This window comes from Haliotis asinina, chromosome 15, assembly GCF_037392515.1.
Source record: "Haliotis asinina isolate JCU_RB_2024 chromosome 15, JCU_Hal_asi_v2, whole genome shotgun sequence".
In the NCBI taxonomy this organism is placed as follows: domain Eukaryota; kingdom Metazoa; phylum Mollusca; class Gastropoda; order Lepetellida; family Haliotidae; genus Haliotis; species Haliotis asinina.
This window is the reverse complement of record NC_090294.1, coordinates 3797857-3821987: the sequence shown is the minus strand read 5'-3', so window position 1 is coordinate 3821987 and position 24131 is coordinate 3797857. Positions and strand designations below refer to the sequence as shown.

Here is a 24131-nt window from a genome sequence, read left to right as displayed (position 1 = left end):
TTTGCGTGTTCAGTTGGTGATACCAAGACAATGGAATAATGTGTGCACTAACCTCCTGAGTAGATATGGCCAGACTGGATGGGCCCAGTGTGTGTTCCAATCTTCAGAGACCCAGTGGCCTAAAACGGCAGGTGATCAAGGTCAACTCTCCACATGTATCATGCTGCATTAACTCATCAAATCCAGAAAATATATATACTTACAGATTTTCACATGTGTTCAAGAACTGGTTAGATACACATTTCCTTTCAAAGATGTTTGATTCCAACAAACATGAAGGTACACAGACATGCAAGTCTAGTCTCAAATAATTTCACAGGGTGAACTGGAAATTGACATTTTATGACTGCTTCAAATACTGAACATTGTCTCATATGAACTGCCTACATCAGTGTTCATCTGTATGTTTATTAAAAGAAATCCTTAGAAAAATAGAGTCATCATGCTACTTTGATTTCTCCACTACTTAACACAGTAACAAAACTACTGCTTGCTGCTACCCTGACACACATAATGTCTGCCATAAATGTCAACTCACCCGGTCCACCTGGCGGAGGATGGTTCCTTCTGTGAAGAACAAAGGTTTCCTGGCATCCACCACGACGTAATCAAAGTATGATGTCCAGTCTCGCTTGGCATCTGTCGACTGAACAGATTCTTAACATCAGCACTTGTAGTTACACAGTGTAAAATCATGACGTACGTTCTGAATGATTTGTTACAAGGTCATGATGTAGGTACTGAATGATTTGTTACAAGGTCATGATGTACGTTCTGAATGATTTGTTACAAAGTCATGATGTACGTTCTGAATGATTTGTTACAAGGTCATGATGTAGGTACTGAATGATTTGTTACAAGGTCATGATGTAGGTACTGAATGATTTGTTACAAGGTCATGATGTACGTTCTGAATGATTTGTTACAAGGTCATGATGTAGGTACTGAATGATTTGTTACAAGGTCAAGATGTAGGTACTGAATGATTTGTTACAAGGTCATGATGTAGGTACTGAATGATTTGTTACAAGGTCATGATGTACGTTCTGAATGATTTGTTACAAGGTCATGATGTAGGTACTGAATGATTTGCTACAAGGTCAAGATGTAGGTACTGAATGATTTGTTACAAGGTCATGATGTAGGTACTGAATGATTTGTTACAAGGTCATGACGTACGTTCTGAATGATTTGTTACAAGGTCATGAGGTAGGTACTGAATGATTTGTTACAAGGTCAAGATGTAGGTACTGAATGATTTGTTACAAGGTCATGATGTAGGTACTGAATGATTTGTTACAAGGTCATGATGTAGGTACTGAATGATTTGTTACAAGGTCATGATGTACGTTCTGAATGATTTGTTACAAGGTCATGATGTAGGTACTGAATGATTTGTTACAAGGTCATGATGTAGGTACTGAATGATTTGTTACAATGTCATGATGTACGTTCTGAATGATTTGTTACAAGGTCATGATGTAGGTACTGAATGATTTGTTACAAGGTCATGATGTACGTTCTGAATGATTTGTTACAAGGTCATGATGTAGGTACTGAATGATTTGTTACAAGGTCATGATGTAGGTGCTGACTGATTTGTTACAATGTCATGACGTATGTTCTGAATGATTTGTTACAAGGTCATGCCGCATGTTCTAAATGATTTGTTACAATGTCAAGACGTATGTTCTGAATGATTTGTTACAAAGTCATGACGTATGTTCAACAAGGTCATGCTGTATGTTCTGAATGATTTGTTACAAGGTCATATTACACCTGCACCAGTGCTGTTATTACCTTCTCTGGAGGGTAGTCCAGCATGTAGCTCATCACTTTCTGAAAGGAGGAAAACGTACTTGAGTGAGGAACTTGAGTTCAGGTGAGATGTAGTTGAGTGGAGACATAGTTCAGTGAGGACACAGATCTGTGAGGACATAGCAGAAGGAGGACAGACTTCTACAAGCAGATGAGTGAAGGCAGGATTCAAGGAGGACATTATTTAGTACTGACATAGTTAAAAGGGAATAATGCACAGTGAGGACAGAGTTCACAGAGGACACATTTCAAAGAGTGAGTGAGTGAGTGAGTGAGTGGGTGAGTGAATGAAAGCATTCCAGCAATATTCCATCAATATCGTGGCAGGGACATCAGAAATGGGATTCATACAATGTATCCAGGCTGGGAATCAAACCCGGGTTTGGGGCATGACAAGTAAAAGCTTTGACCACTAGGCTATTCCACCACCTCTGCCAGTTCAGAGTGCAGTGAGGACACGATGTATTCCTGATATGGGATATATACAACACATGGGTGATACACTCTGTTTATGAACCCCTGCTATGTATTTATTACTGGACATTGTGACAGAGCCGGAATGTTGCAGACTCCTGCGTGACTCAACGAACACGTTTCTAAAAATGTGAATATTTCAACATACTTACATCTGAATACGTGTAGCCACTGTTTGTGGCAAGAAACACTTTGGCGCCATTCCTTCGCAATCTGAAGATATATAAATAAAGAGGCTAAAGGAAATAGCAATAAACTGTTACAAATAAACTGGGAAAAAATCAGTTGCAAAGTAATATTTTTGTCCAAAATCAATTTGACAAAGATTTTATTCATCATCAGTTAGAAGAATTTGTGTCAAGCAGTTGTCAGGTAGCTAGGTTCATGAGTTTCAAGCCAAGTATCGCTAACACATCTTGATATAAATGTATGAAGTGGCTTAAGCCATGGTATAAGGTCATCTCCATGACACTCACCGGTCCAGCAGCACAGGGAGGCGGTCATCTTTCAGAACATACTTGCTCAGATTCTTCACAGTTTCCTCTTTCAGGGGACCCTGAAATAGTAAGATTTTGTTACCACATTTGTTTATGCACACTAACCTTATAATTACATTCAAAGTCTTAAACAAAACTTTTTGACAAATTATATGTATTCATTAATTAGTGAGTGACTATGGTTTTACACAGCCTTTAGCAATATTCCAGCATTATCACAAAAGGAACACCAGAAAAGGGCTTCACGTATTGTACCCATGTGGGGAAGCAAACATGGGTCTTTGGAGTCACAAGCAAATCCTTCAACCACTAGACCATCCCCACTGTCTCATTCATGAACGAACAATGGAAAGATTGTATAAATACAGCTGTGATGCTTGGATAATACCATTTAAAATTCAGCAACCCATCATTTGGGAAAAATGGTGACGGTCTGCAAGAAGAAATATGTTTGCATATATTTAAGGACCAAGGTCTTTTATGGATCAATCTTCTTTTAATTCTTTGACACACAATGTTTCAGGTTCATTTCAGACCCCTTCTTCAGAGTTCTCCTGTCTGAAATGACCCGAAATGTTGTGTGTCAAAGAATTAAAAGAAGATTTATCCATAAAAGATTTATCCATAAAAGATTTATCCATAAAAGATTTATCCATATAACAACTTCTAGATGTCGCTAAAAGACATTATAGTTAAGGAGATGATTTTACAGGAGCCTTGATAATTAGAAACAGCATTAAAAGCATCTGCTTGTATTTCACACATATGCATTCAAGCAACAAAAATTACTTTTGAAAAGCGACGTTTACAAGTTCAGAAAACATGTGCTTACTAACAAAAGGCACGGTGATGGTGCCAAACAAAGAATTACAAATGTATAACTGAAGACAAATGCATGACTCAAAACACACATTTTGTGAGTGAAAATTTTTCATTTTGGTAAAATAAATATATTACCATTCAAGGGAAGTAAGCCACTTTTCACATATAACGATAAACACTTAAATAGAGTTGCCTCCCTTACACCATTAACATGATCAATGCTGTGAGCTACAAAGTGTTATTTGTACAAAGGTGAACTCACTGATGGACCGTGGACATGGTTTGTAGCGACAAGGACATCTTGGTAAATGGACTTAAAAGTCATAGTGATGTCGCCAATTTTAACACCTGTCTTTATCCTAGATAAAAAGAAACATTCATTCATGCATCAGTTAATAACAGAAAGACATTAATACTGCTATATGCAATATGTCATGAACAAAAATACCAACAACAAAAGTTTAAAAATGAACTGTCTACAATTAAACTGTTATTACAGGATGGATGTAAGCTTACAGCTTTTAGTCAACAGTAGACTCGTGAAGGGGTAGAATAGGCTTTCAGCAAACTATGCTTGCCATAAAAGGCTACAATGCTTGTTGTAAGAGGTGACTAACGGGGTTGGATGGTCAGTCTCACTGACTTGGTTGACACATGTCATTGGGTTACCTATTGTGCAGTCTGATGCTCATGCTGTGGATCACTGGATTGTCTGGTCCAGACTCGATTATTTACAGACCACTGCAATATAGCTGGAATATTACTGAGTGCAGCATAAAACTAAACTCACTCACTCACTCACCAGTAGCGCCAAAAATGGGATGTGACCCTTTCAGAAATGTATGTGACACGTGTATTAGTACTGACGCCTGGGACTTCTTACCTCTAAAAGTTGAAATACTGACAACACAGTCTGTGAATGTTAAGGCTTGTCCACATAACTGTCACATTGCAAACAAACTGTACAGAGTCTTTTTTTTGTTTTTGCTTGACATCAAGGAGCAATGAACGCTGTGTGTAGTGCCATTCAGCACCTTTAGACAAAGCAGCAGTACATTTAATGTTAACAACATCATTATTCTATTATGATAAATGCAGGAATCAATTGCTGATGCTGATGTCGTCTCCCAATTCCTCTTAAAACTGCAATTTGATTGGATGGTTTAGAATCGTATAATACCAATTTGAAACAAAAAGTCCTGGATAAGACGAAAGAGGGCAAGTCTGGGATTTTATCCATAATAAAAAAAACTGACTAGCCTTGCCCCAAGGCTGTACTGAAGGAGAAGAAAGAATAATAATTGTATCCTTGTATAATTGTCAAGTGGAGAGAGACTGACATTTTGACCAACAATGCAAGGAACATGTTCTTATCATGTTAACTTAGCAATCATAACTTAAACAAATATTTGTTGCCTCAAGACTTGCGCAAGTCTTACGACTGGCAAGCCATGCTACCTATTTTGAATACCTTAATTATTTTTTTTCAGCAACTCAATTCCTTCTCTAATCATTCATCTTAAAGGCAATTTCCTCAAAATAAATATACATGCTACACAATTCTCAAATAGTTGACTCTAACAAAAAAGCATGAATACTTTCAATGTGGATGATTTCAGAAATTTCTCAATCATGTACGCTCAAAATACCCCAACTAGTTTCATGTATTTTCAAAACAAAACATGCCCCGGTAACCTGGTTTCCTCAATTCTGCAAATGATACACTGCAATTAATTTTAATTGGTCGTTTTTCACTGCCTGACGCAACTGGCAATGATTCCTGATTATCTCCCCTTGGGCAGCTGACAGGAAGACGTAGGTTTAGCTGTGTAAGTGTCAGGGACAATTTTAAATGAGATTTTTCTGGTAATGAGTTAAGGACTAGAGAGGAATAAACCCAAGTCTCACAGTAATTAACACTTTCTCACCAGAAGCTTCATGTCAAGCACCTGTGCTCACTGCCACAAGCACTCAGAGGAAAACATGTTACACAGTGACGTCATGTGCTTGTCAAATTTTATCTACTCTAATTTACTTTCAACTATGGAATACAAGGGCCTAACTTTAGGAGCAAGGTGGTGCATTTTTATATCGCATTGCTAGCTAGGGACATGGGTTACCTAAACAATGTAATCTTGGGGGTGCATAATTGTGTCCCTTGGGTATGCTAGGAAGCTAAGTTCGTGGATATGTATCCCAGTCAGTGTTTCCCGTCAATCGTGTTATGTTTCTAGGTCTGTTAGCAACACAAAAAGTCAGTTCAAATTTTAGACATGCTTCACTTTGAGCTTCCCTCTCACATGCTGCTAGGACACTAGAAAACTGTTGGAAGCAACACTAGGGTGGCCTAGTGGTTAAAGTGTTCACACAACACACTGAAGACCAAGGTTTGATTCAACACATGGGTACAAAGTGTGAAGTCCACTGGTGCCCCACCATGATGTTGCTGGAATATTGCCATAAGCAGCGTGAAATGAAAGTCATTCACTCACTCAAAACAGCACTTATGTCGAACTCACTCTGTGTCAAGCAGTAGGTACGAAATGACCAGTCTGCTGCTGCCAGTCTACTGTATTCAATCATATAGAAGACTGTTTTGCGCCAGAAGTTGAATACAAGCCTACTTGTAACTTGATTCCATAAAAATGCAAAAAACTGATAAATATTTTGGGGATTTCTTTGGTAGTATACCTCTACATGAAACGGTGAAAGACATCCCTTTCTCTTTCTGACTTCTGATAAACAAATGAATCAAACTGCTTCCATTTAGTGAAAAGACTGAATTTAAATTTATTAAATTCTTACAAAAAATATATATGGGAAAACTAAATAGAACATGAGTCATCATAAGATGACATATCCCCCTGGCCCCCACATATTTGAAAGGACAAATCATCTGACAGTTACTTATTGTGTTTTTAGACAAAGTCAGAATTGTTTTCATGGAATTCATGAAAAATATAAATGCCATATATCTGTAATGAGAAAAAGTTACCATTTCAAGATCTGTCTCGTATATCTGCCAAGATTGTTTGAAAGATATGAAATGGTTTTCGAGTTGACTGCTCTGGAAATGTCAGCAACGTGTTCATGGAACCGAGAAAATAATACATCATGAAAACCTGTAAATACCAAAAGGCACCACTTTGGGGTCTGCCACACATATCTACCAAGTAACACTGACAGATATTAAGAAGTTTTTGAGTTCTGCTCCGGAAACGAAACACACCTCTCACTTTTGAGACTAAGTCCGAAACGTTTCCATGGAAACCAAGAAAATAATAAATCACAAAAACCTGTAAGTAGCAAAAGGCACCACTTCAGGTTCCAAGTGATATATCTACCAAGTTTTGCGGACAAATATTGAACGGTTTTTGAGTTCTGCTCTGGAAACGAAGCCCATCCCTCCATTTTGAGACAATGTCCGAAACGTTTCCATAGAAACGGAGAATATAATAAATCACAAAAACATGTAAATAGCAAAAGGCACCACTTTGGAGTCTGCCACACACATCTACCAAGTAACACTGACAGATATTAAGAAGATTTTGAGTTCTGCTCTGGAAACGAAACACACCTCTCACTTTTGAGACTATGTCTGAAACATTTCCATGGAAACCGAGAAAATAATAAATCACAAAAACCTGTAATTACCAAAAGCCTCCACCATAGGTTCAGATTGATATATCTACCAAGTTTTGCCGAAAAATATTGAACGTTTTTTTTTAGTTCTGCTCCGGAAACGAAGCCCATCCCTCCATTTTGAGACAATGTCCGAAACATTTCCATGGAAACTGAGAAAACAATAAATCACAAAAACCTGTCCATAGCAAACGGCACCACTTCAGGTTCTGACTGATATATCTACCAAGTTTTGCAGAAAAATATTGAACGGCTTTTGAGTTCTGCTCCGGAAACGAAACACACCTCTCAATTTTGAGACTATGTCCGAAACGTTTCCATGGAAACCGAGAAAATAATAAATAAAAAAACCTGTATATAGCAAAAGCCACCACTTTAGATTCTGACTGAGATATCTACCAAGTTTAGCAGAAAATTATTAAACGGTTTTTGAGTTCAGCTCCGGAAACGAAGCCCACTCCACCATAAGACTAACACCAAAATGTTCCATGGAAAAACAAAAACAATATAAATGCCAAAAAATCTGTAAATAGCAAAAGGCACAAGCATAGGCTGAGATTACTATATCTATCAAGCTTGCTCTAAAAATATTTACAGTTTCTGAGTTATGCTCCGGAAACAAAATGATTGCGGACGGATGGACGGACGGACGGACGAGGCGTCGACTATATCCCCCCGCATTACATGCCAGGGGGAATAGAAAGGTACATTTAAGCTATATGTTGATCGTGTGAAGCACTTTGGCTAGGATATATTTCATGTTCGTTTATTTCTTTTCTGGAAACTAAAATATAATCAGTGGACAGATAGGACCTGGATACGCATCTCCTTTTAAAAGTGAAACGATCTAAAGGCATCAGGTTACTACTAGACTTATCTATTTACCAGTTTGGCAGAAAAATATTGTATGGTTTTCGGGATGTTACAGAAACAAAACATGATACAGACAAAGATGTCCCATTTCTGAGTAAATGAGTGAGTTCAGTTTGACACCACACTCATCAATATTCCTGCTACATGGCAGTGGTCAGCAAATAATCAAGTCTGGACCAGACAATCCGGTGATCAACAGCATGAGCACTGATCTGCGCAGTTGGGATTACTGATGAAATGTGCCAACCAATTTCATGAGTCTGACCAACTGATCCTGTCAGTCGCCTCTTACGTCAAGCATGGGTTACCGAAGATCTATTCTAACCCGGATCTTCACGAGTAGTGGAGACTTTCAAGACACTGAGTGGATCCTACCTCCTCACTGCTCTAACTACAAGTATTGACTACATGCTGATCAACAATTATGGATTTTAAATTGCAACATCAGCATGTCTCCTTCATGTGATTCTCCTTACTGCCATCACATCATCAGCACATTGCTGTTACTGAGGACATACCTGGTATATTCTTCATTGTTGCAGAAGAAGTCCACCAAGCATGCTAAGATGTACAGCACTGAAACAAAGAAGGTGGGCAGTCAGCATGTTGTCAACATAGGATTACAGATCAGTACCGACAAACTAGAACTTATCAGGATCAACGCAGGCTGTCGGTGCCACCTTCACAGAGATCAAAGCTGTTTGGTGTTAAACTCTGACAGTGGACTGGGCAAGATAAAACTTTTAGGACAGTTCAACATAAGAAATATATTTTAGTGATAGAATATGTGTGAGTCTTATTGTTATGGTGAATAATTTCCTGTTACAAAAGGTGTAAGAAATCCCCTCAGAACCAGCAAAATATAACACAGGCAAGTCTAAAATATTCAATATTATGTATTGTGCAAACAAAAGCAAGATACAAAGATTCACAATAGAAGTTTCTAACATAATGCAACTGAGTCAAGTCTAAAGTAATAGGTCACAAATATGATATCAAGTCACCAAAGTCTCTGTTTACAGTGAGAAACAGTTATACTGAATGATACACAACGAGTGGTCAGTGTTGCATGCAGGCCAAATGATGACAACTCCAATAAATCTGTGTGTGTGTATTGTCAACACAATAACCAGCCTTATGTGCACAGAAGTCACTGATTCCTGAAGCACTATTCAAGCACTTTGCAACCAAATCGCCACCAACTTAGAACTTCCTTGCAGTCTCTCAGAATTAAACACGACTAGTCAAGGGAGGCAACTCTACAGTACTATCTTAAAGGCCTGCAGCTAAAATACTAATAGCTCTGAACATTTATAATGCGAAATGTGACCCATAATAACTATCACTCAAAACTGTAAACATTGTAACCCAATAATAATTATCACTTAATCAGTAATACAATTTACATAAAATACACTCTTGTAACATTATGCTTTAGAGTCAATACGAAGGGATTGGGAGATTAGGCTGGGTATTTTGCTGATTATATATTCCAATCTATTCTGATTGTGTGGATCTTTTCCCATGCTTGGAATCACCAATGTCACCACAAGCTACATTCACTCACTCACCCAAAAGTAATCAAGCTTTACTGTCAGTGCTGGCTGACACAATTGCCCTTTTTTTGTCGTAACGATTACTAATTATACTATTCAGTGTAATTATCAGACCCGTGGTCTGAGGTAGGTCTGAGGTAGGATAGGCCTCTGCAACCCATAAAATGAGTATGAGGCAACTAATGGGATCGGGTGGTAAGCCTCGCATATCATACCCAATATGATACCCAGTTGTGGAGATCGATGCTCATTCTGTTGATCACTGGATTGTCTGGTCCAGACTCGATTATTTACAGACCGCCTCTATATAGCTGGAATATTGCTGAGTGCGTTGTAAAACTAAACTCACTCACTCACTCACTGTGTAATCATTATGCTGTGGTGCCCACTTTCCACCTTCCAGCATTAAAGTATAATCTCATTAATCTCATAAATCTCAAAATACAGACATACACTCAATTCAAAGCTTCATTATAATCAGATGGTAACTGAGTTCAAACAAATTTCAAACTATAAAGATAAACAGAACATTGCTTGTTCTTGTACATTTCAACTTAACCACATTTCATCCATCAGCTAAGTTTATTATTTCATATATTTCAATTTTATTTTTTAAACTCAGTTATTCTCCCATAAAATTTGTCTCAGTAAATACATAATCACATCCCGCCTGCTATATTTGAAAGTTATTCATAACTACTTCATTTCTAGAAAATTGGTTTAATATGGCACCCTGTACATTGTATAAGGAATCAACAAACAGATTACACCATGAATGTTTGATAATCAAAGGAATTTAAGTAATAATGTATTTCTGTGCAACTTCAAGTGGTTTAAACGGGATAACCTACTAGAATGGCAGCAGCCTGTCCTGCAAGGCATCACGAATGTCTCCGTCAATTAAAAGAGAACTGGATCCCCTCAAGGCGGAGGGGGGGCAGTGGGGGGACACTGCACTGTTAGACTCAGCCTCTCCCTTTCGTTGCCCCACAAAGGCATATCATAGGAGAACAAGTGATAATTCAGTTATTCCAGTGTGTACTTGGTACCTTTTATTATTACATAACAACTGTGCCTTCAAAATTATTACTTGCTTTGAGGATTAAAAAATCAATGATGTTAAATTGATGCTATTGTTTTTATAAATGCAGCTATTTCTTTATCAGAGAACAAGGACAAATATTATCTTGTTTTTGTGTGTTTAGGTTCATATATTCATGTTTTGTTCCAGTGAGGAACTTTGAATAATTTTCCAACTGTTTTATTCACAGTAAATTAGGCACATTTAGGTCTGAATCATACATAAAGGCTGGGAGATACTTTGTTCTGAGCAATGGTCAAGAGTTTCAGTGTCTGAGGTCAAGAATTCTTTTGTAGCCAGTCATGTATGCTCTTTATCCTTACCAAGTGGAGGTTTATGTCTATTACTGAAGCCAACCCTAATCCTTATGAATGGATGCCATAAGATAAAACACAATCACCTCCTGTCCTCAACTGTCATGATCCACCTACCACCCTTGGAACCTATCATTGGTCTGGTAGAACTGTATCCATATCTAAACCCCACCCTCATCCCAATGAATGGATCATCCTGGCAGCCAGACTCACTTTCCATCCACAATTTTCACAATCCACCTACCATCCCTGGAACCTGTCCTTGGTCTCGTAGACATGTACCCATGTCCACCTACCATCCCTTGACCCTATCCCTGACCTGTTAGAATTGTACCTATGTCCACCTACCATCCCTTGACCCTATCCCTGACCTGTTAGAATTGTACCATGTTTGAAGCCAGCCTCAATGAATGGATCGACAAAGATAGCTTGACCCACTTTTCCTCCCATCCTTGATAAGGGAGGTAATAAAGTCAGTAGCATTCAGGGTATAGTGAGGACTTATTGGTACATATACCCTGGAGATATGGAGGGTGTTTCCCCCCCCCCGCCCTTGGAACCAATCCCTCAGTTTCAGAACTGTACTGATCCCCAATGAATGGATCAGCTGACTCACTTTCCCTCCACAACTGTCAAGATCCACCTATCACCTCTGGAACCCATTTCAGTGCTGTGGTGGTTGTGATCCTTGTACAACTTGTCCAGTATGGCAGTGAAGACACACCACATTCTTGTACAGTGGATCTGTCAGCCATCCTGATTACTGTTTATACCATTCAACAGACAACATCTTGAAGCTGTCGACTTATACTGAAGGCCCCAACAGCTGAAGTCAGATCTGGGCTGAGTAATTACTGTGTACTTACCACTACAAGCAGTGTTAAAGCATAAATAGTGCTACTAGCTCACAGTCAGATTGGATAATCTTTCAAACATAGCACAAAATTGTCAGACTTCCATTAACAATGCAGACAACTTAGGTTCCTACTAGTGCTTCAGAAGCATACTCAGCACATCAGGTATGGGATATCCTCATCAGCTGCTGGGACTGTAGGGCAGCGGTTTAAGCACTCACTTGTCATGCCAAAATCAAGGTTCAATTCCCCACATAAGTATAATGTGTCAAGCCAACTTCTGGTGTTCCCCAGCATGATATTGGTAGAATATTGTTGAAATATTGCTAAAAGTGGTATAAAACTCACTCTCTCATCAACTGGTTCTTACGACAATCATGGTGCACCCAGTGAAACTGAGCTATGCCTACGTCTGAAACATCAAGGCCCTGGACAGTAATACACTTGGCCTTCAAACATCTGTATTCTGAGAACTAGTCTGTCTCAGAGTCCCTGAACATCAATGTTTTCCCTTCTGGCCACCTTGCTAAATGCTAAAGCCCTAAATGAAGCAAATCTAGATTCCCCCAGGTTCAGACTGTGTTTCCCATCTCACTGAGGGATGCTCCTTTTCAATTTAAATACATTTATTTGTTACTGAGAAATGTATATACGTACAGAGACTAAGCATTAGTTTCCCAGAGAACACCCAAAATAGAATATACAATGGTGGAACAGGCCTGCAAAGCGAAACCCTTATGTCAAATACATAGGGATTTCCTGAAAAGGGTGTGAGCAAAGGATCACCCCAATTAGAGACATATACATACAGGTACACAAAGGTGTCGAACAATGCCGGGAACCAAGCTGTCACATGAAGCCTATGCCAAGATACAATTGGGTCCTTATTTCCTTCGAGAAGTGAAGAAAAAATACCACATATATCAAGCCCGACATATGTGAATTCGGAGCAACTCTGACACTACTACTTGATTTGCCAACAACTGGTGGAGAAACGACTCCCGTCTATGGCTAGAGATTTGAGAAACGATTTTTTATGCCGGCAGAATATAAAGCCTCCAGTTGGCTGGGTCACCCTCTCTGAATCTGCCACTTGCCCATATTGAAAAGGAAAGACGATCAAGAATTCGAGATGCTGTGCCCAGAGACCAATCGGGAATAGCTTCGATCTTGTCCACACAAACATTCAGACTATATAGTGTGGGGCTTGCCAGGTTTAGCTTCTTTCTGGACAAATATGTGCGAGTAGGGTAGGAGTTCCTTGGCATTCCTTTATTGTATGCATTGCTGCTGCAAGAAAATTATCTATATTTCCAACTGCCAACACATTCTTTTCTGCTCCATGTGGTGGACCTTGGAAACATGTCTGGAAGTTGCTGTCTTCTCACCTACCTTTCGTTCAATTGGTGTGTGAGCCGATGCGATGTGCTTCCAGGTCACTGCTGAAATGTAGGCCCATCTTTGGGTCGACTGCACTATCTGCCCCACATTCGGGATATCGAAAAGGGTCTCTTCTTGTTCCTCCTCCTTTTCTACAGCCTCCTGGAGTTCTTCATTGTCGTCCAGCCTAGACGTAGGAGTATGTAGAAGTCCTGGACGGCCGGATCTTGCTAGTGGGCAAGATGGTCGACGGTTCAGGTGCAGGCTCTCGCCGAAGTTCGCACAGTCTTATGGAGCCAATACCAAAGCGCTTTTGACTCGCCTGCAGGGAGCACACTGTGAAGGGAATGTATTTCTTGGATGTTGTCCGAAGACAAATCTCTTTTGGTGGCATGGTTGTTTTTCCTGGTATATATCCCATACTTAACCCAATCCTCCCAATCTTCACCCAGGAAAAATGACTCGATCGGATCTTGGCATAGGCTTGGCATGATAGCTTGGTTCCCATCATTGGTCTACACCGATGTGTACCTGTATGTCTCTAACTGGGGTGCACCTTCGCTGGTGGTTTTCCTTTGTCTTTTTATGGATTCCATTTTGTTTTCCGCATAAATGTCTTGGTGTTGTCTGTGAGTCTCTAAGACATACTCAAATGCACTATGCACACTCCTTTTTGAGAAACCCCTATGTATTTAACATTGGGGTTTTGCTCTGTAGTCCAATTCCACTATTGTATATACTACTCACAGTCCCTGAACTGCATTGTTGCCTTCAGTCCAGCTCCTTCTGTTAAAATGAAGCAAGTCTAGATTTCTTCAGATTTGGAAGGGCTCTTTTTCAATTTTCATAGGAATTGTTATTATTATCATCAAACTGATATATATTCAGGGATCCAGTGTTAGTCTACCTGAAAATTGACAATAAATTCTATAACAGTTATTATTGAAAAGGTTTCTGATTTGAACAATTTGACACACATGCTCGAATTCAAGTCATTTATCACATACACCAGTACAAGAATCTTGTTTAAATGTTTGCAATCATTTTAAAATGAAGACAAATTCACAGTTTGACAAACATCTGACCTTACACATTATTAAACACTAAAATACAAAGACATAAATTTCACATTTCTTGTGAGAACATATAATCCTTTTGACAATAATGACACATAAATGGAGGGATTTAATGAAAAGCCATAATTTTAGCAATTTCAATCAGATATGATAGAAATCAGTTCAAAATAAGATCCATTTGGACAAGATTCAAAGAAAACTTGGCAGCTATAACATTTTATCATCTTTATTCACTCATCTCATCAGATTCTTCACATTAGCAACATGTCTGGCAGATATGGCACTCACTGACTTCGCCCACCCTTTTCCAAACACTGAACTTGGAAACACGTAAATACTTTCTCCTACTCACAGTCACAGGGATGGTGTGAATATTGCCGTTATTTCCCTCCTCTACTGCTCTAGTACAAGACTTCTTCTACCAAAATAATGAAAATACTCTTTGAAGTTCAAAACGTAAATTTCCTGTTCAAGGCTCATTACAAGTTCAACTTTTCAAAAGAGATTTATGGCAATTTGCGTTTGATATTTGCTATATAAATATATGGGCAGGTTTGAGTTCAAAGAAATTGTTGAATTGTTAATTAAATAATTTAAATCCAATTAATTACACTAATTTGGTCCCTTACATTCTCACACTGCAAAGCTCATTCCCATGCAGAAATATGTCAACTACCATGTTTTTTATTCACAAAAAGTTATTTAAAAAAAATGTACAAATCAGGTTGTATTGAATATCTGACAAGATGCATGGAAGAAAAAGGTCTTTGACAATCTTTTCATATTTTGACAGTCATTTCAATATCCTGATTCAAATCAAACAAAGTTTATACAGAAACACAAAGGTTATGTACATCAGTGTAATCGTTTGACATACACATGGATTTGTCAGTTCAGGAAATCTCCTCCAGGGCTGTCCTCAATGACCTCTGAGACTAAAGAGCCTCCCACATGAGAGGTCGTTGGGGACAGATGCTTCCAGCACCACAAGACACCAGTGAAGATACCAAGGACGTTAAACTGTCACCTGTCAATCCTGATGCGTGGAAGACATATGGATAGCTTTCAAATGAACCATGTAATTTCCAAATGTTAATTGTGGATTATTAACTCATTATTGTCATATTTGTCTGCGTGCACGATTGGCACCTACTGATGAAATGAGGGCATTTAGTACACCAACCACGGCAGTTTGTAAATGACATCATTGATTAATAACTTGATTTTCTGTGTAATTGTGAGAGTCCGTGACATCAATCCCGTATCTCTGCTAAGTGAAAAGTAAGTAACTTTGTCATTCTTGAAAGTGATGGTTATATAATACCACTGACTCAAGGTTGGCATCACTAAAACGGCAGTGCCACATCACAACTAAATGAGAGACCATCTGACGTAAGAACACGAAACGTGACACTTGAAGATAATGATGATAGTCGTGCCTGTTTGTATGACTGTAAACATCTACAGCCTATTTTCCTGTTCGTATAGTTCCTTTGGTAAGAGTGACATGCACCAAATGTTTACAGTTACATTGATCAGATGTTGGGAAAACACATGTAATAAAAGAGTACTGTTCTACATGCTAACAAATTGTAAAGGTAGTACATGTCATTAATGTGACATTTACATCATTATATGGGTCTTCTATTGGATGCTGTAAGAACAGGAATAGCATATTTTGATGTTTATACGTTCAGGAGACAGTGCCCTTGTCATGGTGCAAACACCAGGGGAGTTATTCCCAGGGTATTCCCTGGCACAAACAGAAACATTTAGATACAATTTAGAACTCTTGCAAATTTGCATAAACTGAAAAATATCTGGGTTACTGACTTCATTCAGGGCTTTCACACTGGTGACAGGGAAAATAACGTGTTTGTGGAACCGTGAGACAGACTAGGAACACTTCTATTCTAAAGTCTACAGACAAGTATATTTTTTAAGGAATATTTTGTATAATACAAAATTTTAGCAGAGGTGCATCAAGCAGTATTGAAAGTGACAGTGAGCGCATAGTTACAGAGAGTGATGACATAAGTTTGTATCTTTGATCTTTCTAGATCATTCACGCATTCACTCACCACTTGGACAAGCTTGTCACACAGACCTTGAAATATACCCAAAACAGCCAAAGCAAGTCTAGAATATGTGGCAAGTCTGGATTTCCACAGTTGTGAAATTCCAAGAAATAATGCAAGTGAGACAAGATGTTAGACTCCATACATGTCAGGCAGCACACAACGCATTCATCCATTCAGGACAAGAACTAATTACTACCCAGGAATATGTTTTACAAGAAGACAAAGTCATCGACATCCCTCACGAGGGCGAAATACTCTTTATGAATATGTATACAAGTTATGATGATGTCAAATGTTTTGGGAAAGTTAAGGAAAGCATTGAAAATATTTTATTTAGAATTCCAAAACTACTCCACAACACCACCAGATCTATCTATATGCCAAGTTTGATTTAGAAATAGTGAACGGATGGTCCAGAAAAGAGCACGCTCGGCAAATGCATTTATGTCAAACTTGTTGCCATGGAAACACAAATAAAAATGATTTTATTAAGAATTCCAAAGAACCAAAAGGCACCAGTTCACACAAGATCTATCTATGTGGTGAAGAAATAGTGAACGGTTTTTAAGTTCTGGTCTGATAAAGAGCACACCCACCAAATTCAGTCAAACTTAATGCCATGGAAATGCAAAATATACTTTATTCAGAATTCCAAAACTACCAAAATGAACCAGTGCACCATCAGTTCTATCTATGTGCCAAGTTTGGTGAAGAAATAGTGAATGGTTTTTAAGTTCTGCTCCGGACACATGGACGGACGCACTTTAATACCCCCTGCAAAATGTGTTGCAGGAAATAAAGTTCAGGTTTAAAGAAACATACAAATTTGTACCTGTTAACATTTGTTAAGCATTCTAAAATACATAGTTCCTCTAAACTCATTTCAAGCACAGCTGAACGCTGATGGGGAAGGAAGATTTGAGATTTTTCCACAATAAGTCTTGTAAGTGATGGACTGTCAGGCATGCAATCATCTGTCTGATACTGCTGCTGGGGCTAGACGTACAAAAACATACCAACCTATCATTCTTTCAGTAAAAAGCATTTAAAATGTTTACATAAAGATGCCACTTTCCGGCAACTAGTTAAATGACAGAAGCATTTGGAGAATTGCTTTGATTTTTTCTTTTTTTGTAATCAAGCACAAATTTAAATGTAACAACATTCTCTTTTCTTTCACTTTCAGTTCAACTTGAAATCTTAATGAGTTTTTCAAATTTGTAGTTTCTGTAACTGAAATATGAAGTCACAATTTAGTAATAAACGTCATATCAGGTCATAAATCAATATATATTTTATCATAACTTTCAGATCTTTACATTTAGTTTTTGTAATATTTACATGTTTTTTCATTTAGTTTTTATAATTCTTCAATGTTTTTCCATTTATTTTTGTAATCCTTCCCCTAAAATATAAATCTGTAATATATTAAATTTCATTTTCCTGTCATCACAATAGTCCATCATAAAACTAATTTGGGAACAGTATTAAATCATTACATTGTAACACTGGAATTCTTCATTGTATTTCTCCCTTTCATGTAAAATACCATTCACATCGGTTTTTCACCACATTTTGGGGTCACTTTTCTGAACACTTCACCACAATACCACTAAGTCTGTGCATCCTCACAAACATCCAAACAGCAGGAAACTTTTTCATGGCCCAATTTCGTCCCATCTTGATCTCATTTCACAGCCATCACAAAGTTTATATGGGAGATGCCAAACTCATTTTCTCGTAAAACACAGACCAATCTTTCATCAGCATCTCTTGGAAGCCGTCAATCAGAGGGAAGGATGTTAATGTGTTAATTTCGCTAATTATGAGAAGGACAGGATGTTAATTACAAGCAACCACATGTCTCCCTCTTACTCGTGTTCCACAGAGGGGGAACATCAGAGACTAGACTGTCAGTATCACCTGGGCTGCATCATGCTAATAGATGGGGAGGGGAGAGGAGAGGATGGATTATGGGGAAATCAGCACATTAGTGTGATATACATCAGCTTTTATCATATGAAAACTTATGTGTTTTGTGTAAGTGTCATGCACAAGATTGTGTGTTCGGTAATGTCAGTTTTGGTAATGATGCATCTATAGGATGACCACCGCCAACAGGATTCAAACGATTGGTATGCCTGAAGGATGAATGTACTGTAGTCTCAGTGTAGGAACTGCTTGAGGATCAGCTGGTGAGGATCCACTGGATGTTCAGTTGTAGGCCAGGTGACTGCAGAGTCACTGATGGAATCAAAGCAGGTCATGCTGCAGGACAAACTGAAGGATTCTCTGGACTATCAACTGTTGGAAAAGTGTGGGGGTCATTCATCGGACAAACTGTAGGATCCAATGTAGTGTCTTCTGCTTGATGTAGGATACAATGTAGGGCAACCTGTATGGAATGATCATCTGAAGGACCAACTGTTTCATTTGAGTATGGTCCACTGATTGACTTTAGGATCCACCATGGGATTCACAGGAGAATACATTGTTGGATCAGAGTAGGGTTCGTTGTAGGACTAATTGTATGGCCATCTGTACAATACAATGTTGAACCATCTGTAGGATCCAAAGGTGTAACTGATGTAGGATTAACAGAGAGATCATGTGTAGGATCAACTGTAGAACCAGCTGTATGACTAACTTTACCATTTAATGTAGGATCCAATGAAGGAACATCTGTAGGGTCACTGCAGGAATATCACTGTAGGATCCACTAACAGACTATAGTCAAAAACCTTGACTCCAAATACCATGCTATGCTCTATGGAATGTTACTTCAAGCAACACATCAACATCACAAAATATTTTCATCAAAGAGGATTTTTCATGGCTGTAAGAATTAAACACTTCACTATCACCTCATAAACCTGTCATTTAAAGCAAATAATTCTGTATGCTGCAGACATAAATAACTTTCAATGGTTAACAGAAAAGAAAAGAAGAAATACTGTGCGTTTGGAGATAATACTACTGGAATATTTAAGTGGACCACTAGGGGAAATTTCAGAGTTCACAAACAAATGTAATTAAACAGTTCTCACATGAAAGCTCATGCTTGTATCTTATATGTCAGGCATACAAAACACTAACACATAACTATCCATGGAATTTGTTTAAAAGGTTGATCAGATAAGCTGCTCTTGAGACCGCAAACAAACAGGACATTCACAAGCATTACAGTTGTATCATGGTAGTCTGTAAGATTGAGGATCTCAAAAACTGACTCAACAATCACACAACCTAGTGCTCAATAGCATCAGCCTCATAAGAGCAAGTCTTCACTGATGGTCATTTATTGAGATCTCTTTACACACAACAATCGCATAAACCAGTGGTCAACAGCATGAGCACGGTCAGAGCAAGTCGTCAGTGATGGTCACTTGTTGAGATCTGTTTACACGCAACAATCACACCAACCAGCAGTCAACAGAATAAGCACGGTCAGAGAAGTCGTCACTGATGGTCACTTGTTGAGATCTCTTTACACATAACAATTAAACATAAACCAATGGTCAACAGCATGAGCACAATCAGAGCAAGTCCTCTCTAGTGGTCATCCATCAAGAAATGTTTCAACTCAATAATGAACACAGAATCTGAAGGCCCTCAGTAGCCTTCAATTACAAGTATATGCTTGTCAAAACCTACCTGGTCAAAGAATCCTAACACTGCATTTTATTTGTACCAAAATCCTTTAAAAATGTTTTTTCAACAGTTTTGTATAATTATGACAATGGGGAAATAATAAATCAAAATACATTCCTTCTTTAAGTACCATGCTCTGCCTGTGAATACAATATTTCCTTTTCTGCAAAAACTAAGGAAAACAATAATGCCCTGAAACACTTAGACCAATTCCTCCAGCGCCACAGAATTCCAGGAATCATGCCAATAATGCTCCCTTTTCTCTACAGGTGTTAATTATTCGTATCCCTCACACTCACATGCTAATTGTACAACCGTCACGTGGTGATTATAACTGTGGCTGGGGGCTGGTGTGATGTCACTACCAGATGGTGCTCTACGTCACTGTCAGAGCATAAGTGGCTTTCCAGGTGGAAGTACTACCTACCTGGCAACTCATAGAGGGTATTGAAGATCCGGAAGCGGTGTTCATCCATCTGAACAAACTTGCTTGGATAGAGGGACTGGATTTCCAGCCTGTGAATAAGAAATTGAGGGAAATAACAACAGGATTTAAAAATGCTTTGACTTCAAGATGAATGAATATACCTTGACATGAAATTTAATGTCAAGGTCTCACAGATGTCTGGTGCTTTATTATGTAAAAACATTTGTTTTATTCATTTCATCATGTTAGTTCTGGCACTTACTGATATGTTAGGACAATTGGGTGTATTACATTCAAATAGTGAATGAGTTTCGTTTTATGCCACTTTTATGCAATGTTCCAGCAATATCACCAGAAACGGGGTTCACACACCGACATGGGGAACCAAACCCCAGTCTTCTGTATAATGAGAAAATGCTTCAACCAGTGAGTTTTGAATGGCGTCTCTGTAAACTACATTCCAGTTTCAGCACTGGGGGAGGGATGCTGAAAGAAGCACAGGTCTGCGATGTTTATATGTTGGTAAATGCATCAGGCATAGGTATGACGCTGAGAAATCTAGAGCCATAATCCGGATCAACCAGGGCAAGATTTTCAAGCTCTCATAGCACTAAGACAGTTGTAGGTGCTATACACTAACATTAACGCTTGACTATGTTAGCGCTAAGAGAGCTTCGAAAATCTGGGCCCTGGATTTGAACCCATAATGATAGGTGTATGGTTTGCTCAAAGGGGAGCAACTCTGCACAGAGAATTGCACAACTTAGATGACAGAGCCACACATGCATTAAAAACATTAATTAACCTTGCAGGTGATGTTAATTTGTCAGTACTTTAGATTTTTTTAAATGTAACAAGGGACCATGGCTACTTAATTCTTCTTACGTTTGTTTTGATGAGTAAATGTCCAAGTATGACCAGACAATCCAGTGATAGATATAATGATAGAATAATGCTCAAAATCTTTAGGTCATGCCACACAACCAAGCATTCCAGTGAGCCAAACCTCAAGATTTACTAATTTCTGAAAGTCCAATTTCATTTATTGCTTATTCAAATAATTATTCAAGTCAGTGATATTTTGCAAATTTATAAAGCAAGCCAAGAATAGTGTGTTTGACACCCACATCATGCTTTTGATACCATGTTTTAAAGTCTGCCTTAGCTTTTTGGCATTTATACTAAGTAAATGTGATAAAATGACAAAAATAAGAACTGTCTGTTCATAACAAGACAAAAGAGGATTGAAACACAGAGACTGAATGAAACATCAATTTCTCAAAAAGATATATGAAATCTTATTCAGAATTTTTTCTTGAGCAAAAATATGTTCCTGACCTCAACACAAAGAACTTATCAACATTTGAGAAATATCCACCTAAACATGACTACTATCCAGCCATGTGTTAAAGAGGAATAGAACCTGTACAAACAGCCAGAGAGAGCTGACAGCTGCCCAGTAATAACAGTGTTGTGCTAAGCAAGTGTTGATGACCAGGTGCCCTCTGTGACATTTAAACACCTGCCGCCAACCTACTGATATTTCTCCATCTGTCTACTCATAAATAAATGCAATCAACATGTGAAAAATATGATGGTGTGTTTATTTTTCCTCATGTAAAAAGTGATATATTCTGGTTCCCATACTGGGTTTCAGCGATGATTGATTGAGGCTGGTAGTGCTCAGAATACTTCCAGGAAGGTCCATGTGTCTAGTTCTTTCCAGAGACAAGTTCAGGAGCAGGCGATATGATATTCTATTTTCCTGTTTCGCATATCCATTATTTATACACTTCAGTTTCTTAAACTTAGGTAGGTCTGCTCTGCTGGTAAAATTCCTGGGTGGTCATAATACAGCACATAAAATAATCACGGGAACAAAAAGAAATGTGTCAAATGACAATAGAACAGTGGGAACACACTGTCAATGTCAGGTGATCATGAAGCGTCATGAACTGCCGCCACACCATCAGTCTGTCATACAGACCCAGAAACAAATACATCCAAGAGTGCCCATGGAAGTCTAGAATATGTAGCAAGTCTAGATTTCCACAGTTTCAGAAAATGAATAAAGTCTCTGGGTTCCTTTCCACTATATTCTTTGTTTCTAATTCAGGACAGTTCAAACATGTTAGTCAACTTCACCAATTCATCATCGACCATGCATTACCATCATCATGACTTTGGGGCCGGGTGGGGTGCGTTAATCATCATCATGACATGGGGCCGGGTGGGGTGCGTTAATCATCATCATGACTTTGGGGCCGGGTGGGGTGGGTCAATCATCATCATGACTTTGGGGCCGGGTGGGGTGGGTCAATCATCATCATGACATGGGGCCGGGTGGGGTGGGTCAATCATCATCATGACATGGGGCCGGGTGGGGTGGGTCAATCATCATCATGACTTTGGGGCCGGGTGGGGTGGGTCAATCATCATCATGACTTTGGGGCCGGGTGGGGTGGGTCAATCATCATCATGACTTTGGGGCCGGGTGGGGTGGGTCAATCATCATCATGACTTGGGGCCGGGTGGGGTGGGTCAATCATCATCATGACTTTGGGGCCGTGTTGGGTGGGTCAATCATGACATCATGACTTGGGGCCGGGTGGGGTGGGTCAATCATCATCATAACTTGGGTATTGATGGGTCAATCATCATCATCGTCATGGATAGTGGGGTAGCCTTGTGATGAAAGCATTCAATCAACAACAATGAAGACCTGTGTTCGATTACCCCACTTGGATACAATGTGTGAAGCCCATTTCTGGTGAAAATCGCCATGATAATTTGCTGGAAACTAAATTCACTCACTCATTCATCATCATATCTTGGATCAAACATAATCACCTTTTCACCTAATCAATTTCATCATTATCACTCATAAGAAAAAAACCTAAATTTTTAATCTATTGCATCGTGTGGTGATAGAAACATAGTAACAGTTTACAGAAATATTTCAGCCATGAGAAATCTACATGTGGCTTCCCATAGCTGACTGTAGTGTGCTCTGTAGACACTGATTCATCTTGGTACAAGCAAGAGAGGACAGACAGGAACAGGATTGGCCTGTGTTGGGAGACCAGGGGAAGTGGTCTCACTCTGGTGTATTCTGTACCTGGCAGTGTTCCTGCGGAGTGTCCAGGCAGAATATCCTGATAGTGTCTGTCTATTTCCATACCAATTTGAAATCTGGCCAAGAAAAACATGTTTTCCTGCTGTAGATAGATTTGGGCTTAATATCCATTATCAAAATTAACATCAATTATGAAATGTGTGTTTAGTGTTAACTTTTGGAATGAAAATATTCAAAGGTTTATCCTTTGTTTTTGCAATATTATTGGCAATTAAATCATGGAAATGAACTAAATAAAGAACAGGCAGGAAGTAACATAAGTCAACAGTAATGCTGTAGTAATACAATGTATAGCTCAGTATGCAGGTTGCAATACTTTGTATGTCTTAACAGTAAAGCTGTAATACAATGTGTAGGTGATCAGCTGACAAATTGCAATACATTGTATATCTCAACAGTAAAGCTGTAATACAATGTGTATGTGATCAGTAAAAATTTAATACATAAAT

General features: G+C 38.7%; 1 protein-coding gene across 2 annotated transcripts in view; it reads right to left on the bottom strand.

Annotated features, from left to right (window-relative positions):
• LOC137265440 (cytosolic purine 5'-nucleotidase-like) overlaps positions 1-24131 on the bottom strand; it is a 149894-nt gene that overhangs the window by 10264 nt on the left and 115499 nt on the right. For both annotated transcript variants that reach the window (XM_067800839.1, XM_067800838.1), the window contains exons 6-13: positions 20547-20635; positions 8645-8702; positions 3874-3970; positions 2769-2848; positions 2445-2505; positions 1801-1839; positions 539-646; positions 53-119 (exon numbers count right to left, since the gene is read on the bottom strand). In XM_067800839.1, coding sequence (XP_067656940.1) covers positions 53-119; positions 539-646; positions 1801-1839; positions 2445-2505; positions 2769-2848; positions 3874-3970; positions 8645-8702; positions 20547-20635 — 599 coding nt within the window. The remainder of the gene's footprint in view (positions 1-52; positions 120-538; positions 647-1800; positions 1840-2444; positions 2506-2768; positions 2849-3873; positions 3971-8644; positions 8703-20546; positions 20636-24131) is intronic.